This window comes from Balaenoptera physalus, assembly GCF_965194825.1.
Source record: "Balaenoptera physalus genome assembly, chromosome: 9".
NCBI classification, from domain to species: domain Eukaryota; kingdom Metazoa; phylum Chordata; class Mammalia; order Artiodactyla; family Balaenopteridae; genus Balaenoptera; species Balaenoptera physalus.
The window spans coordinates 101,220,460-101,238,391 of record NC_138888.1 but is presented as its reverse complement, the minus strand read 5'-3'; the positions used below and the strand labels follow the sequence as shown (position 1 = coordinate 101,238,391).

At 38.1% G+C, this 17,932-nt stretch overlaps 1 protein-coding gene across 3 annotated transcripts in view; it reads left to right on the top strand.

Moving 5' to 3' along the window:
* COL19A1 (collagen type XIX alpha 1 chain) overlaps nt 1-17,932 on the top strand; it is a 398,856-nt gene that overhangs the window by 324,179 nt on the left and 56,745 nt on the right. For all 3 annotated transcript variants that reach the window (XM_082474165.1, XM_082474166.1, XM_082474164.1), the window contains 12 exons: nt 400-453; nt 5,421-5,474; nt 6,177-6,266; nt 7,042-7,086; nt 7,193-7,270; nt 8,828-8,863; nt 8,983-9,036; nt 9,137-9,190; nt 10,250-10,291; nt 14,148-14,252; nt 14,334-14,387; nt 14,637-14,690. In XM_082474165.1, coding sequence (XP_082330291.1) covers nt 400-453; nt 5,421-5,474; nt 6,177-6,266; nt 7,042-7,086; nt 7,193-7,270; nt 8,828-8,863; nt 8,983-9,036; nt 9,137-9,190; nt 10,250-10,291; nt 14,148-14,252; nt 14,334-14,387; nt 14,637-14,690 — 720 coding nt within the window. The remainder of the gene's footprint in view (nt 1-399; nt 454-5,420; nt 5,475-6,176; nt 6,267-7,041; nt 7,087-7,192; nt 7,271-8,827; nt 8,864-8,982; nt 9,037-9,136; nt 9,191-10,249; nt 10,292-14,147; nt 14,253-14,333; nt 14,388-14,636; nt 14,691-17,932) is intronic.

Here is a 17,932-nt window from a genome sequence, read left to right as displayed (position 1 = left end):
ACTCTGAGCTGTATTCTCAAAGAGAACAGGATTCAGGATTCAATTTCCTAAGCCAAAATTATGCAGCCCAGAAGTGTTTGAGTTGCCCATGCAGGACTCTACAGGAGCGTCCCAAAGAAGACCAGCTGTTGGGAGGTGCTGGAGAGATCCGTGTGATATGCCCCCACCAGTGGGTAAGGCAAGTTATCCAGGCCTCACCTACTGGTGAGAACGGACTCATTTAAATGACAACATCTTGAAACTATCTTTGTAGGCCCAAAGCACATTTCAGTGTTATATAGAGGAGGCTGGATGGTGGAAAGTCGATCTTTCTATAGATAAAGGTCACACCATGTTTTACATGTATTCAGGTACAATCCAATTTTTATCAAATTAAAGTACATATCACCTTCTATTTAGGGTCAGCAAGGACCCGCAGGCCCTATGGGACCCAGAGGACCACCAGGAGATACTGTATGTATAGTAGATGCATGTGTCTTTGATATTTGGAAATTAAATTGAGACTAAAACATGTTTTAAAGAACATCAGCATCTGTTCGTGTGACTGAGTTATACTACATTTTCCAAAGGCATGGGTCATCTCTCCCAACAAAACTGAGCACACCTAATGTCAGGGGCTACTGAGAATATTAGTATCTTCATATAGTCGTGCAAGGGCCTTTTGAATATTAGCCTAACAAATCAGTCTTTGAAACCCAAGTTAGCATTTCCATTATACATCATTATACATGGCTTTTGGTTCAATTCTCCATCCGAGTAAGATACTTCCAAAGCTTCTGTTGTTGTATTCTTGCAACATTCTCCAAAAAGGGCAAGTCTTTTGGCTGAAAATACTTATATAATGCAATTGGAGAAAGGTCCTCAGGTTGCATTAAATCTAGCTTTACTGGGCTCACAATTCTCTTTCTCTCTCTCTCTCTCACACACACACACACACACACACACACACACAAACACACACCCTCACACCGTTTAAATGTACTTTTTTCTTTTTTTAATTGAAGTAGTTGATTTACAATATTATATTAGTTTCAGGTGTACATTATGGTAATTCAATATTTTTATAGATTATATACCATTTAAAGTTATTACAAAATAATGGCTATTTTTCCTGTGTTGTACAATGTATCCTACTTGCTTATTTATTCTGTACGCAGTAGTTTGCACTTCTTAATTCCCTTACCCCTATCTCCTCCCCGCTTCCCTTTCCCCCACTGGTAACCACTAGTTTGTTCTCTATATCTGTGTGTCTGTTATATATTGTTATATTCAATCATTTGTTTTATTTTTTAGATTCCACATATATGTGATAACATACAATATTTGTCTTTCTCCATCTGTCATATTTCATAAAACACAGTACCCTCTAGGTCCATCCACACTGTTGCAAATGGCAGAATTTCATTCCTTCTTATGGCTGAGTAGCATTCCATTGTGTATGTATATGACATCTTCTTTATCCATTCATCTATTGATGGACACTTAGGTTGCTTCCATATCTTGGCAACTATAAATAATGCTGCTAAGAACATTAGGGTGCATGTATCTTTTTGAATTACTGTTTTCATTTCCTTTGAACATATAACCAAGCATGGGATTGCTGGATCACTAGGTAACTCTATTTTTAGTTTTTTGAGGAACCTCCATAATGATTTCTCTAGTGGCTGCAACAACTTACATTCCCACCAACAGTGCACTAGGGTTCCTTTTTTGCCACATCCTTTCCAACACTTGTTATTTGTAGAATTTTTGATGATAGCCATTCCGACAGGTGTGAGGTGATACCTCATTGTGGTTTCAATTTGCATTTCCCTGATGATTAACGATGTTGAGCATCTTTTCATGTGCTTGTTGGCCATCTGTATGTCTTTGGGAAAATGTCTATTCAGGTCTTCTGCCCATTTCTTAAATCAGGTTGTTTGTTTTTCTTAATATTGAGTTTTATGAGCTGTTTATATGTTTTTGATATTAATTCTTTATCAGTCATATCATTTGCAAATATTTCCTCCTATCCAGTAGATTGTCTTTTCATTTTGTCAATGGTTTCCCTTGCTGTGCAAAAGCTTTTAAGTTTAATTAGGCCCCATTTGTTTATTTTTGCTTTTGTTCCCTTTGCCTTAGGAAACAGATCCAAATATATTGCTACAGTTTATGTCAAAGAGTGTTCTGCCTATTTTTTCTTTTAGGAGTTTTATGGTTTCAGGTCATACCTTTAGGTCTTTAATTCAGTTTGAGTTTATTTTTTGTATATGGTGTGAGAAAATGTTCTAACTTATTGTTTTGCATGTAGCTGTCTAGTTTTCCCAGCACCACTTATTGAAGAGATTGTCTTTTCTCCACTGTATATTCTTGCTTTCTTTGCCGTAGGTTAATTGACCGATAATTGGTTTATTTCTGAGCTATCTATTCGGTTCCATTGAGCTATGTCTCTGTTTTTGTGCCAGTACCATACTGTTTTGATTACTGTAGCTTTGTAATATAATCTGAAGTCGGAGAGTGTGATATCTCCAGCTTTGTTCTTTTTTCTCAAGATTGCTTTGGCAATGTGATGTCTTTTGTGGTCCCATATAAATTTTAGGATTATTTATCCTAGTTCTGTGAAAAATGTCTTGGGCAATGCATTAAATCTTTAGATTGCTTTGGGTTGTATGGACATTTTAACAGTATTAATCCTTTCAATCCATGAACACAGGGTATCTTTCCATTTCTTTATATCTTCTTCAATTTCCTTCATCAGTGTTTTATAGTTTTTAGACTATAGATTTTTCACCTCGTTGGTTAAGTTTATTCCTAGGTATTTTATTATTTTTCATTCAATTTTATATGGGATTATTTTTTTGCTTTCTCTTTTGGATAGTTTCATTATTAGTGTATAGGAAAGCAACAGATTCCTGTATATTAATCTCATACCCTGCAACTTTACTGAATTCATTTATTACATCTAATAGTTTTTTAGTGGAGACTTTACAGCTTTCTATATATAGTATCATGGCATCTGCAAATAGTGACAGTTTTACTTCTTTCCTTCCAATTTGGATGCCTTTTATTTCTTTCTCTTATCTGGTTGCTGTGGCTAGGACTTCCAATACTATGTTAAATAGAACTGGTGAGAGTGGGCATACACATTTTCTTCCTGATTTTAGAGGAAAGGCTTTCAGCTTTTTACCACTGAGTATGATGTTAGCTTTGAGTTTGTCATAAATGGTGTTTATGATGTTGAGATATGTTCTCTCTGTACCAACTTGGATGAGTATTTATCATGAGTGGATGTTTAAGTTTGTGAAGTGCTTTTTCTGCATGTGTTGACATTATCATAATTTTTACCCCTCCTTTTGTAAATGTGGTGCATCACATAGATTGATTCGCAGATATTGAACCATCCTTACCTCCCTGGAATAAATACCACTTGATTGTGGTGTATGATCCCTTTTATAAATTCTTGAATTCGGTTTGCTAACATTTTGTTGAGGATTTTTGCATCTATATTCATCAGAGATATTGGCCTGTAATTTTCTTTTTTTGTAATGCCTTTGTCTGGTTTTGGTATCAGAGTAATGGTGGTCCTATAGAATGAATTCGGGCGTGTTCCCTTCTCTTCAACTTTTTGGAATAGTTTGAGGAGGAAAGGCATTAGCTCTTCATTATATGTTTGGTAGAATTCACCTGTGAAGCTCTCCAGTCCTGGACTTTTGCTTGCTGTAGGTTTTTTTTTAATTGCAAATTTAATTTCACTACTAGTCACCAGCCTGTTCAGATTGTCTATTACTTTCTGATTCAGTGTTGGAAGGTTTTATGTTTCTAGAAATTTGTCCACTTCTTCTACGTTGTCCAATTTTTTGGCATATAACTGTAGTATTCTTTTATGATTTTTTATATCTCTGTGGTAATGGTTGTCATTTTTCCTCTTTCATCTCTTATTTGGTTTATGTGTGTCCTCTCTCTTTTTTTCTTGATGAGCTCTCACTAAAGGCTTATCAATTTTGTTTATCTTTTCAAAAAACATAGCTCTTTGTTTCATTGATCTTATCTATTGTTTGGGGGGTTTGAGGTCTTCATTTTATTTAATATTTCCTCTCTGATCTTTGTCATTTCCTTCCTTCTTCAGACTTTCAGTTTTGTTTGTTCTTCTTTTTCTAATTCCTTTACATGGGAGGGTAGGTTGTTTATTTGAGATTTTTTCTTGTTTGTTGAGTTAGGCCTATACCACCATAAACTTAGAACTGCTTTTGCTGTATCCCATAGATTTTGGAAAGTTGTGTTTCCATTTTCATTTGTCTTGAGGTTGTTTCTGATTTCTTCTTGATTTCTTCATTTACACATTGGTTTTTTTAGTAACATGTTGTTTAATCTCCACAATTTTGTGTTTATCCAATTTTATTTCCTGTAATTGATTTCTACTTTCATACCATTTTGGTTGGAAAAAAATGCTTGATATAATTTCTGTTCTCTTATATTTGTTGAGACTTGTTTTGTGGCCTAGCATGTGGTCTATCCTGGAGAACGTTCCATGTGCACTTGAAAAGAATGTGTAATCTTCTGTTTTTTGATTGAATAAATGCCCTTTCCTATCCATTCCCCCATGTCAGCTTTGTGTCCCTTGGACAATCTCCCTAGACTTCTGACATCTTGGGAGCCAAAACCTCACTATGAATCTTCACTTGAGCAAAATGAGAAAAATGCTTGACCATCACTTCTTGACACTGATCTCTATCTGGCCATGATTTGAGTACCCTCCATGCAACTGTTAGAATCTCTCCTTTTCCCATCACCTTGGGAGCAGCCCCATGACATCTTGCTCTGTTCTCCATGCTCCCTGACTGAGCCTCCAGGGGTTCATCTTTCAGCACGTTTGGTCACTTGGTACTTTGAACATTCAGTTCATGAAGCAAGTCTTTTTGTTACACCCCCAAGCCATTTAGTGAACCATTGCAGGTGTACCTAATGGAGAGATCTTACAAAAAGAAACAAAATGCTGGTGGCACAGGTGGAGCCACAAGATGCCCAAGAAATGACGTTAAGTGATAGTGGCTAGAGCTAAAATAGAGAATAAAATAAAAGAGCCTTTCTTGCCAAATCATAGTAAAAGCATATTTTCTATTTACCCCATTGTCTTTCTGAGTCATAGTGTGATGCCACCAACAGCCATTCTTCCATGCCTTTTGGCAGTAATATGGATGGGGCATTTAGTTCAGGTCTCCCTTATTTAGTTTCTTTCTCATTACATTCAGGTTACCTCACTTGAAACAACAAGCCACATATTTTCATTAAGGTTTTTCTCTCTCCAGCAGACCAAAATCAACATATTCCCATGTAGTTTACAGGTTACAATTCTGTTCTCCTGACAAAGACTCACAGATAGAAATGTTATTACAATAAGAGATTTTCTAATTGCTCTCTCCCTTTTATTCTGAATTTTCTAGGGATTGCCAGGAGAACACGGTATCCCAGGAAAACAAGGCATTAAGGGAGAAAAGGTATAGCTTCCGTTTCACTCACTTTGTATATTAAGTAGCTGGGTAGGAGGAAGAGACAGAGGGTCATAAGGACACTGAGGGAGTGAAAGGACAGGACAGGGCAGCTGGGATTGTGCAGGGGATTGATGTTTGCATAAACTATGGCATGAGTGGCATCCCTGGACACTGTGGCAGCCCGGGTTCCAGCACTGAAAATGCAATGTGACAAAATGAACTGCCTTAGAGATGAAGATCTCAGGACTCAAAAAACCTGTTTCAGGCTCAGCTCACAACTCAGGTATAGACCTAAGAAGTCTCAATCTCTCAGGACCTGTTTCTTGATGTCTACATGGAAATAGTATTTTATTTAGTACTGAACCATTACTTGGGACTAGCTTAAAGAAAACATAAAGGTCATCTAAAGAACTATATGAATAGATTTGTATATTTTTCGCATATCTATTTATACACATACATACATTTCACGATACTGTAAACCTGCTGTAACATAGCTCACCACAAGATCTAGGTGCACTTAAGGTAACAGAATAGGGTCCGTGTGGATTGGACGCTCAGTACATATCGTGGAATGAGTGAGTGAATGGGTGAGAGAATGCAGTGTGACTGGCTCTGATGACAACTTAATACTATGGAAACTGCTGCCTCTACACGTCCCACCATGAACCTGAGTGATGAAGTGAGAATCTTACCTTGTTTCCTCAGGGAGACCCAGGTGGGATGATAGGCCCTCCTGGACTTCCAGGTCCAAAAGGTGAGGCTGGTCCTCCAGGAAAAAGCCTGCCAGGGGAACCAGTAAGTACCAATCCTTTTACTAATATTTCCTTTGAAAGTTGATTAATTACTGTTTGTGTGTTCCCAGTTTCAGATCACAGGCATAGGAATGTTTAGGTCTGCAGAAAAAGAAGTATTCATCTTATTCTTTAGATCAGAGGTCTAATCTTTTTGGAAATTTGATGCAAGCAAAGGGCTCTCATCTGAAGAAAATGCACATACACGCACCATTTTTCATACAATTTTGGGAGATTCATAGGCGCCCCTGAAGCTTCTGCAGGGACATTTAGGGATCTATGAAGCCTAGTAAGGTATGCTAGTTTTAAACCATAAACCTTCCTTGGACAATATCTTAAAACAGAAGAACTGCCTGAAATTTCCCTTCTAGAGGCTCTGCATATATAGCCATAGGTGGTCATCTTTAAAAAATGTCCTTGTGGCCTGGGCTAATCCCAGGACATAGAAAACTGGATAGCTGGAAAATCCAACCCATATGCCTGTTTCATCTGCCTTTTTTTCTCATCCCCTTTGACCTTTTATATGAATAGTAATAAATAGTTCTCAATATCAGATGCCTCATTTTAAAGATGAAAACATCTCATATTTTAAAGTAGCTATACAAAATCTATAGCCTAGTGAAATTTGTGTTCCCTCTTCCTTACTGTTTTACAGAAAAGGTTTATTCAAAAAAGATGAAGAGCAATGAAATATTTTTGAGTTATGACTTCTAAGATGTAATTAAACTTTTTAGGAAAAGAAATGTATTCACTTCCTTTTCTCTTCTTTTTTCTTTTAGGGATCAGATGGAAATCCTGGAGCACCTGGTCCTCGAGGGCCAAAGGTAAACATATCATAGATAATTTTTAAAGAATTACTAATTAACGAAATATAACTGGAAAATCCATGTCCCTTGAGCCTCACACTAACAGAAACATCTAATTGCACAGGGAGAAAGAGGGCTGCCAGGTATCCACGGCTCCCCGGGTGACAAAGGCCCCCCAGGGATAGGAATTCCTGGCCGAACTGTAAGTGAAATTCGATCAAGTTTTTGAAACCCTGTTGACCCAATGTTGTGAGATAAAATCCAGCAACAAATTTGAATACGGAGAAAAGAGTGAAATGGTCAGAGGAGATACAGAAAATGCTAGTCAGAGAGCAAGAATTAATGGGCATTGTGGTTATATCCTAAGCACAGAAGGTACCCACTGCTTATTGACTTACAGATGCTAATCACACATACACTGATTTTGAATTAGAATAAGTTATTTAACACTTTATTCCTCCATTCTATACATTTAAAAGTACAAATGAATGTAAGATTATGAGAATGCCCAATATTAGGTTATTATATATTACTGTTTGTTTTTAATTAGAATAAAATGAAAACTTACTTTTAAAGTGAATGGAGTGCCTGTAAATGAGATGATATCAAAAATCTCTATGTAATATCTTAGAGAAGAGAGAATAGAGATAGTTTTTGATAGTTAAGACAAATAATAGAAAGTTTTTTGACGTGTTTTAGCTATAAGGGTAATAATGATAATAATGACCATTGTATGCGTACTTGTGGACTAAATAGCAGCAAGAGATAAAACTTTTTATTTACTATGAAAAAAGATAGAAGATTTTGGGACAAGAAAAGTGAAATAGATGGGTATCCTAAAGACATTAATTTGGGGATTTGCCTTGAAATGAAATTATCGTGAGAGGTAAAAGAAGATGTAAATAGTGAATGGTTATATTGTGTGTGGTGTTTGATTTTCCAGGGTGAGAATATAAAGACCACTGGAGATGGGAGATTAAACAAAGTAAAAAAGTAGGTCAGGAAATTATTAGGGGAGTGAAGGAGGTTGAAGCGAAAAATAAACCAACAAACCAAAAATAACTTAAGGGCACCGTATAAATAGAAAGGAAGCAAAAAGGTAGCTTTGACAATATGAATATTTATTTAAAAGTAAGAAGGGAAAAGGCAGGTAGTGAAGTCAGGTGCTGAGACCCCAGCTCTTCACTCACCCAGGTGGTCAGTCAGTTCCTCATCCAGGGGTCCATGGTCATGAGATAGGGATGGATCTGTCATCATTAGGTTCACTGATAATCTCCCAGCCTCATTTTAGTTACCCCAAATTCCAGTTTTTTAACATAGAAAAGAATAACTGAAGTTTTATTTCCAGTTCCCATCACTGAACACTGGTTCTGGCAATTTCTTCAGAGAAATGACTCCCAGTAAAAAGCAGGAAGGAAAGGAAGCCCCAAGCCGGTTACCCTGTGGCCGGCCAGCGTCTAGCAGACAGAACTTGGGCGTGTTGTTTGTGCGCCCGTGAGTGGGCAGGGACCGATGGCGGGCTCGGGGGCGGCCCAGGCGTCTGAACACAGTTACGGTGGCGCTTCCAGCACTGCGTCTGGTCAGGCGTTCACCTGCCACCCAGAACTCTTGGCCAGCTTTGCAGAGAGCTTTCAGTGTGTGCAGGGTGGCAAGCCCTGTTGCCCACTATGTAAATTACAGTACTTGGCCCTTTATCCCACTTGGGTAAACTATGGACATTCCCAGCAGAATTCTGATCGCTGAATCTCCTTCTATGCAGGGCTCCCAAGGCCCAGCTGGAGAGCCAGGGATTCAGGTAAGCTACTTAACCAAGTTATCTGGCACAGCAAATCCATCTTGCTGACTGGGGCGGGGGGAATGGGGGCAATTACTAAAAGACTATCCTTATAAGTAACTATTTTCCCCCTTTTCCAGGGTCCTCGAGGTCTCCCTGGATTGCCAGGAGCTCCAGGGACCCCAGGGAATGATGTAAGGACAGTTTTTACCTACTTCCCCTCTCCCCCGCACCTGTTTTAATCTGAACCTGTGCCGAGGTGCAAAGATTTGAACATGCTGCTTCTGTTTTCAGGGAGCTCCTGGGAGGGATGGAAAGCCGGGTCTGCCAGGCCCCCCAGGTGACCCGGTATGTTGACAGACTGTGCCTGATTTATGTATCCTTAATGCACCCAGAAGCCAAACAGCCTACCAAGCAAGTTTTGCTGTCCAAACTAATTAGAATGCTCAGTGACTGCTTAGTGATTTTGTTTATCCCCATTTTTTTGTAGAGGGGGAAAAAAATTCAAGCTACATCAGCATTTTTGTGTGTGTGATGAATACTTATTTCCTGAGGGTATAATTCAGTTGTATAATTTTTGCCCCAAGCTGAACCTTGGTGTATAATGTCTCAATCCCATGGAAAATTGAGTTAAAATACATAGCCACAGATTCTATTCTTTCTAATGCTAGTGACTAAATGAACTTCATTTTTCTAAATGAAAGCTTGCAGGTACGTTTCCCACAATATGATACATATCTATTGATTCTGTGGCTTTAAGAATGCTGAAATGGTTAAATTACAAAACTGGCTTGAGTAGGCTTTTCAGAACAGGTTTAGGCACTAAATGGGTGTTCCAAAGTTTTATTTTAGGTTAAACCTTGCTTTGAGTGACAGTGAAATCCCTTTAAATAGCCTCCAAATCGGCAGTTATAATTTAAGAAGCCATATGGTATATGACATTGTATTAAGAATTTTGTAAAATAAAACCCAAATCTGGCCTCTCGGTTCTGAGTCTCACAAATCCTCCTACACCGTTTGAGCCTCATGTGCCATTATAAGTTACATGCAGAGGCATATCTTGGCCTTTTAACTCCCTCGCTGAGTGAATCATGTGTGTATGTGTATTGACTGGGAACCTTTAAAGCATTACTGGGGTTTACGGTGTCTCTCTGAAAGGACGCTTTAAGACAGAGGCCAAAGCACTGCCCGAGTCCTTTGTCTGTTTCTGGATAGGAAACATCATGTTGGCCAACCATCCTGATGGTGAGGCTCTTCTAAGCCCCACCATTTGTCACCATGGTGACAAATCTCAGCTGGCCTGGTGTTTTGAGGGAAAATATCTACATTTATTATGTTTGTATTGTATTGTGTGCCTGTATATGTATAAATACACGTATTTTGAATTTTTTTTCTCCTTATCCACAGATTGCACTTCCTCTCTTGGGAGACATTGGGGCCTTGTTCAAGGTACTCTGGCTATGTAAGAAATTATGTGTTAATTTCCGGGAAAAATCAGAAAGGAAATCTTTACCAGAATTTGAGTTAATTGCTTAGCCTGAATTAAAATTCAATTTCTTAATGGCAGAACATCTTTCAGACAGAAAAAAGAACACGTGTCTGTATATGTCTAGTGCCCCTTATACTCATTCCCCACTCTCTTCTTTACCAGCCTCTGATTTTGGGTGTGGAGGGGCAGGGGGAGCAGGGGAGGAGGGTGGTAGTTCCGGGATGAGCTGCGGGAGAGGAATGGTGTCATTAACACCCGTGCGCAGACGTTCTCTCTCTGGAGCGATAGCTTTCTCTTAATGGTGTTTACCCACCCAGGCTCATCACTGTGAAACCCAATCCTTCTCACGGTATCTGCCCTGGCCAGTCCAGGGTGGAAAGCAATACTGCTCAATAAACAGCTAGCTTGCAAGGCTGAGTTTTCATGTCGTGGGATTTTACAAAGTGAGTTACAAAATTCCATAGCTGACAATGGCCCTAACACCTGTGACGCTGTTAAATAAAAGTGATCTCTACCTATTATCCACCTCACAGGGAATTCATCTTGCTACCATTTTTTTTCTCTAATACTTTCCTCTATTTTATTTGTAAAAACAGATGGAGGGAGGTTGATAATGGGACACCTGGAGGTTGTGTATTTGCATGTTTCTTTGTGGAATGCTGAGACTGAACCCAAATGAAAGTCTGTCCCTTTATATTCCACTCACACCTCATGTGTCGTATCTGTCAGTGTATGAATGGACAGTATGTTTGTACACACACACACACGAGCTATGTGTGTGTATATATGTGATCTATTTTATATTCCCAGCATTTAGCCCAATGGTTCCTGCAACGACTTACTCAATAGTAGGCAGGCAGGAATATTTGTTGAATTGAATTCACAAGGCTAGAGTTCTAGTAAATATATTTGTCAGGTGATAAAGGTTTTGAGAATAGTATATGAATATAAATGTAAATGTAGATATAAATATAAATATATAGAGGGGGGTTTTAAGACTTTCAAAAGCCAACATTTTCTCATAAGTCAGAAAATAGTATTTATGGGGGCTTCAGGAGGATCTTACGTTTATTGAGTTATGATTACATGCCAGGCAACACACTGCTTTACTTATATCATCTCACTTAATCTGCACAAGAATCCTATGAGTTCAGGCTGTGGAGTTTCCCATTCTGTACACGAGAGACCTAAATTCTGAGGAGTTAATTTAAGTACCTTGCTCAGAGTCACACAGCCAGTAAGTGCGACATTAACACAGGAGTGCAGGTCCTCAGACAGTCAGTCTCATGTTCTTTACGAGGGCAGTGATGTTGGAAATGGCAGGACTGTAGGAGTTATATCATTCCGGAACAGTTAGGATTCTTTAAGGATCAAAAAAATTTATTGACTATCCTGATAGGATGTGGGGCAGCTCCCACTACAGACAAAAAGACTGTAAACAAGCTCTGACAGGGGAAAGAACCAGGGCTCTGATGGCCTCAGACATGGTAGTCAACAGTTTCACCAGGGCAGCATTCCCTTAATAAATGCCCGTGCCGCGGTCCAGACCCAGCATCACCTCATGGAGGTTCTGAGTCTCAGGGGAGCCAGTTGGCAAGAGGTGGGCAGGACCCTTGACTGACAGTCCCAGCAAGCTGTATTCAATAGAAGAGAAGCATGTAGTTCCCCAAAGCATATGGGAACTTTAATCCTAATCCTGTCACCCAATACATTAACTGCCCCACTCTGTCTTAAAGTCTTTAGCGGACTTGATCGTCCTGCTTTCTGTTTTCAAAAACTGTGTTTGAATAAAGTGTTGAAAAGAACTGACGTATTTCCCAGCCCGAATGATGTATACCTTCAAAGACCTTCCTCCAGGTTAATCTGTGTATCAGTCCTTCTTTGAACGAGACTGTGCATTAGCTAATAATTGATGCGTCTTTATCCTCTCCGTGAGAAAAATCTTAAAAGATATTTTTTAAGAACCTTAATGAAATCCACTTTTCCTTCATTTACCATTCTAGTAACCCTAACCTAAAGAAGATGAGGTCAGTTTGAAATGACTCTAGAAAATCCTATTGACTTGTAGTTATTTCCATTTTTTATGTTTTATTAAAACAATCATGAAACTACCACAACATTGTAAATCAACTATACTTCAATAAAAATCAATTGAATAATCCATCCTAAAATGTTACTTATATACAAAGTAGAAATAGACCCACAGACATGGAAAACAAACTTATGCTAACCAAAGGGGAAATGGGGGAAGGGATAAATTAGGAGTTTGGGATTAACATATGAACACTACTGTATGCAATAGATAACCAACAAAGACCTACTGTAGCACAGGGAACTATGCTCAATATTTTGCAATAACCTATAAGGGAAAAGGATCTGAAAAAAAGATATATATATATGTATAACTGAATCACTTTGCCATTTACCTAAAATTAACACAACATTGTGAATCAACTATACTTCAGTAAAAAAAACAATCAATTGAATAATCCATTCTAAAATGTTACTATATATTGATATGCCATGTTATAACATCTACAGATACAGTAGACATTCTTTATACTTTTTGAAATATGGAAAGCGTTTTGTTTCTCTGAAGTCCTCAAGCGTCTCTACCTTCACAGTTTTTCAGATTTAGTAGGGGTGGTTCTACAATTATGTATGTGTTTCTTAACCCCTGTACCAGCACATTAGCTCAGTGTAATGATCCTAGTGGTAAAATTAGTTTGGGAAACTTTGCACATTCCAACTCCTTCTCATGTATTCCAGCTCTAAGAAGGGCAACCATAAAGAGAACTGTTCCGACCCAGTATTTTTTAGGCAAATTGCCTCAGAACCTTTTCAATATCATACAAAATTAGTCTTCCATTGAGCATATGTTTGGAAATCAAACTTGTGCTGATATACACTGGGTCAAAAATATTGAGCTTCATGGGCTTTCTTGCCAGCTTCCCATCAATGCAAGCTTCCTGTCCCTCTTCATGTTTAAAGATTCTTCCCTTTGGTTAAAAGGATGGAAGAATTGAGGCTTAGATTGTCCTACCTTTGGTCAATTGTTAAATTTAAGCTGTCTCCCCCACTCAGTCATCCCTATTTTATGCCTTTCCTGATCATATTTTTATAACAGTTTATTTAAAAATAAGCCTCTGTAGGCTTTATGTGATAGGAAGTTTATCTTGTGAGCTCAGATACCTAAATTGAAGCCTTTGCAGATCAGCTAAAGATTACAGAGAAGGCGATGGAAAGGTGATTCCACTTATATTTCCTATCTGCACTTGGATTTGACTTAGAAGTCAAGTCCCAGTCACTCAAATAATTGTTTCCCACATGAGTATTTCCCCTAACAAATAAAAGGTTAGTAAGCTGTGTTTAGGGTTCTCCAACTGATTGGGCTCTCAAAAGGGGAAATCCTTTCTTCACAGCTTTCTTTCTTTCTTCCTTTCTTTCTTTCTTTCTTTCTTTCTTTCTTTCTTTCTTTCTTTCTTTCTTTCTTTCTTTCTTTCTTTCTTTCTTATGATTTATGCTATTGGTTTTATGAGCTCTGTAATCTTGCTGGTTATTCCAAACTTTATTGCCACCTCCCTTTTTAAACATGCTGCTAAGCAATTGAAACTCTGTGTTCTTGACTTATGAGTTTATCTTTTAAAATAGTTTTTGCCTCCCCAAAAGTAGTCTTTCAAATTGAATAAATTAAGTTTCTGAAAGTAGAGTGACATAGCCATGGCTATCACTCAACTCTCACAAAAGTTCAAATAGAAGTTCAAATCCAATCAATGAATAATGAATCTCCAGTGACCTTATCTCTATCTTCATTAGAACTTCTGTGGCAACTGCCAAGCCAGTGTCCCTGGGCTGAAAAGCAACAAAGGAGAAGAAGCAGGCACTGGTGAGCCTGGACAGTTTGATTCTGTAGCCCGGAAGGTAAGAAGGGGGCTAAGTGTTGGTGGACCCTGGACGTGACACATGGTGCCTTCTCTCAGCTGTGACTGCTCTGTCCTCTAGGGCGATGTAGGGCCACGGGGTCCTCCAGGAGTCCCAGGCAGAGAGGGACCAAAGGTAAGGAAGTCTCTCCTCTGTGCAACCTTTAATTCAGGGTAAAAAAAAAGAAATACATTTTAAAATACAGTCCTTTTTCTAAAAATATTTTGGAAAAGTGGTGTAAAAGCCATTTGCAGATGTCATTTATTTTTTTCCCCCGATTCTGTCCAAATGACATGCCCCAAGTGTCCTGAGAAGAGATACGTTCATTTTCCCAAAAGATGACAAAATGACTGAGTGTACTAACTAAACGTATTGTGTCTCTAGGGGAGCAAAGGAGAACGAGGCTACCCCGGGATACCTGGGGAGAAAGGCAATGAGGTAAAAGGCTCTTCTCTGATCACGCAGCCCTACTGTTGATTCTTTCCATGTGACACAACAAAAGGACATCAGTTTTCCTATATCTCCTGTTTGATGCTAAACAAATAGAAACGAAGACAGGTTTTTTCCAAACGTTAACACATTTTAAATAATACGTGGATGCTTATCCCCAGGGATCCAGTTTTTGAGACAAGGGAATTCAAATGCAAAGTTAACATATCAGTTACTACGTTTCTGTTTTCTCATAGCAGGTAACAAGTCCAGCTCTCTCAAGATAAAAGCAAGGAGAAAGAGGAAAAGGAGATGTACTGAAAAGAGTCCCAAAGTAGCTCATAGAATTGAAGGGATAGTCAGCAGCCAGCCTAGGGATAGGGCAGCTCCAGAGCTCAGCAGAACTTCCCTGGGCCGCCGCTGTAACGTGACTCAGTTTCAGTGACCTTGGTTTGTTTGTATCTCTGCTCAACTTTCAAACTCTTGGGAGGAAGAAAAAAAAAAAACTCTCAAACGGGTCTGCTTGGACTGGTTCAAATCAGCTGCCCACCCTCCCACTAAGGTTCAAAGTCAAATGTGCTCTTGAGACGGTGGCATAATTTTCTGACTCTCAGCCGCACTGATGCTCAGGATAGCATTCTTTCCTGCATAATTTACACTAACGCTTAGGAAAAGCAATTAGGATGATGAATTCTTGTTAAACAGTTTTGATACTAATAATCCTTAATGAAAGTAAGTAAGCCATCTGGCATATATTAACCTTGATGTTAGTGCAGAAAATCAAAAGGATGTAAAGTAGATCTGTTTTTTGAGTTGGAGTTATATATTTCACATTATAAATTATCATCGTGTTATTGTTTTTAATTAACATGGATTCTATTCAAGAAAACTGTGAGGACTGGCTTGGTTTTTTTCCAAGTTAAAAATTGAAGAGCAAAGAAATACAACATTTATTTTCATCTGTAAATAAAACAGTAAAGGCATCTTATTTTCTAAATCAGGAAGAGTTATTGAGCTTTTGCATCTTCATGCGCCACAGAAGGTTGCACTAAAGTACAAGCACGGTGTCTGATTTTAATAGTCTAACAGCTTTTAACTGCCTAGACTCAAGAAGTAGGCTTTAAAGGCAATTGAGAATGTAATAACAAAAAGATCAGGAAATAATTGGAATTCAGGTTTTTTCATAAGTGACTCTAAATTAAATTTATTAGAAGTTAACTTTTATTGATTCTTCAGAATCCTTAGCACTCCTGGTGAACTGAAATCCCTCCTTAATTCCTTCACTATTTTAGTGTGCTTTTCCTTAAGTACACCTTGTTGACTCTTTAACACAGCGTACACAGACTTTGCACAAGACACTTAGATAGACAATTCCAGCTGGTTCAGAAGGAGATTCTTCACTGTTTCTTCACATCACATGAATAGTATGAATAAACCTGAAGTAACATACTAGCTCAGTTGGGCCTTTGTTGGGTAACGGGGCAATGCAGCTTGTCCCTCTCAGGCAGGTGGGAAATATTGAATATTATCTTGTCTTCTACTTGGACTCAGATACTCCCTGAAATTTTAATTTGTTAATTTGTTTAAGTGAATGAAACTTTGCCCAAGAACATAGGTATTTCCAGCTGGCCAATAAACTATACTATTTTAATATGCATATAATATCTAATCATACAAAATCTAAGATGTCTGTTCTACCCTTAGTGGAAAAGATGCAGAAGGACACCCTGTCTCTTTGAGGAATTCCCAATTATTATTTAGTAATTATCCAATGGTCGATTTAATCCATTTGGGAACTTAAAGAGAGGAGTTGCCTTTCGGTTTATTGCTCTTACAAAAGTGACATTATCCTCAACGGTTTTTGCAGATGTTATTTCACAACGCAAGGTAGCAAATTAGCAGATGCTGATAGAACACAGACTTACCTCTCATAGTCAGAGGGAATTCTTGCTTGGAATACAGGTCTTTCTACAATATTTTAGAACAATAATTGATAAACAGGACATGAAAAATATTGTCAGCCATAAGTTGTAGCAATGGAAAAATAAATATTCTTGGTAGCAACTGAGGTAGGACTTGCAAAATCAAAATATCAGAATAGGGAAAGAACTGAGCTCTAATGATCCTTGACTATGCAGTAAATTTTAATTTGTATTTTAGTTTGGTACAATATGCTAAATTGACTGTTCTACTCTTTAATATGTATTTGTCTTCTTTAATGACCTTCTTGTCTTGTAAAATTACCTGCTTGCCCTTTATACATCCATAGTAACTTTTACCCTTACTACAGAATTTCAGCTTGTTCAGAGAAAGATGGCTGAGAATAATTTTTTTTTTTATTTATGGACTGAGGTTTACTTTAAAGTTTAATGTGGTCATCAAAGGTTAATGAGTCCCAAGCTTATAAACTGGACTACCTAAAGACTCACTCAGCATCTCTAGACTGATTCAGTGTTGAGACTAAAAGTAGCAAAAAAAAAAAAGAATACATATGAACACACATATCTTATACACGTACATACAGAGAGAATTTTATGGAAATGTGGGTGTTTTGAGATAAAGCAATTTGTGGCATAGCATTTATAATCTCCAGACATTTAGAGATCCATTCCCAAAGGAAATTTGTTTCCTTTCCACTTATAACCCCGTAAACAAGTTAATGGTGGGGGAATAAAAAGAGTCAATACAACATGCCAATGTGTACCGCCCACAACTGCACATGGGCACATGCGTGCATGCACACACACACTGAGCATTGCCAGTGAGGATGATACCATCTTGAAGAAAGTATATGTCCACATTAACACAAGTATACATAAGATTTTACCCAAGGCTCTTGTTACATGAGGAATTTCGGCACATTCAAGGAGAGCCTTTCCAGCATTTCTTCACCTCCCGTCACATGGAAAAACCTTAAGGAATATATGATCCCATTAGGCATTAGATGGACAGACCTGGCAGAGCTTGGTCCTTAATCCCATTGATGCAAAGAATCTTGATCCTGTAGAACTTTGATCCTCTAGAGCTCCCATAGATAACTATGTAGCAATTTTACCATGGTCACTTCACCTGATATTTATAATATGTATAAAATGCATATTTCATCTCAGTAAAGGGTAAAGGAATTTATTATAACGATGAATGCTTTGGCACTATAAAAGGATTACTCAGTAAAGAAATTTCAATCCTGAAAAAGTGGAACTGTTCAAAATAGAACTTGACACGTCATATGGTTATCTTAAATAATAAAT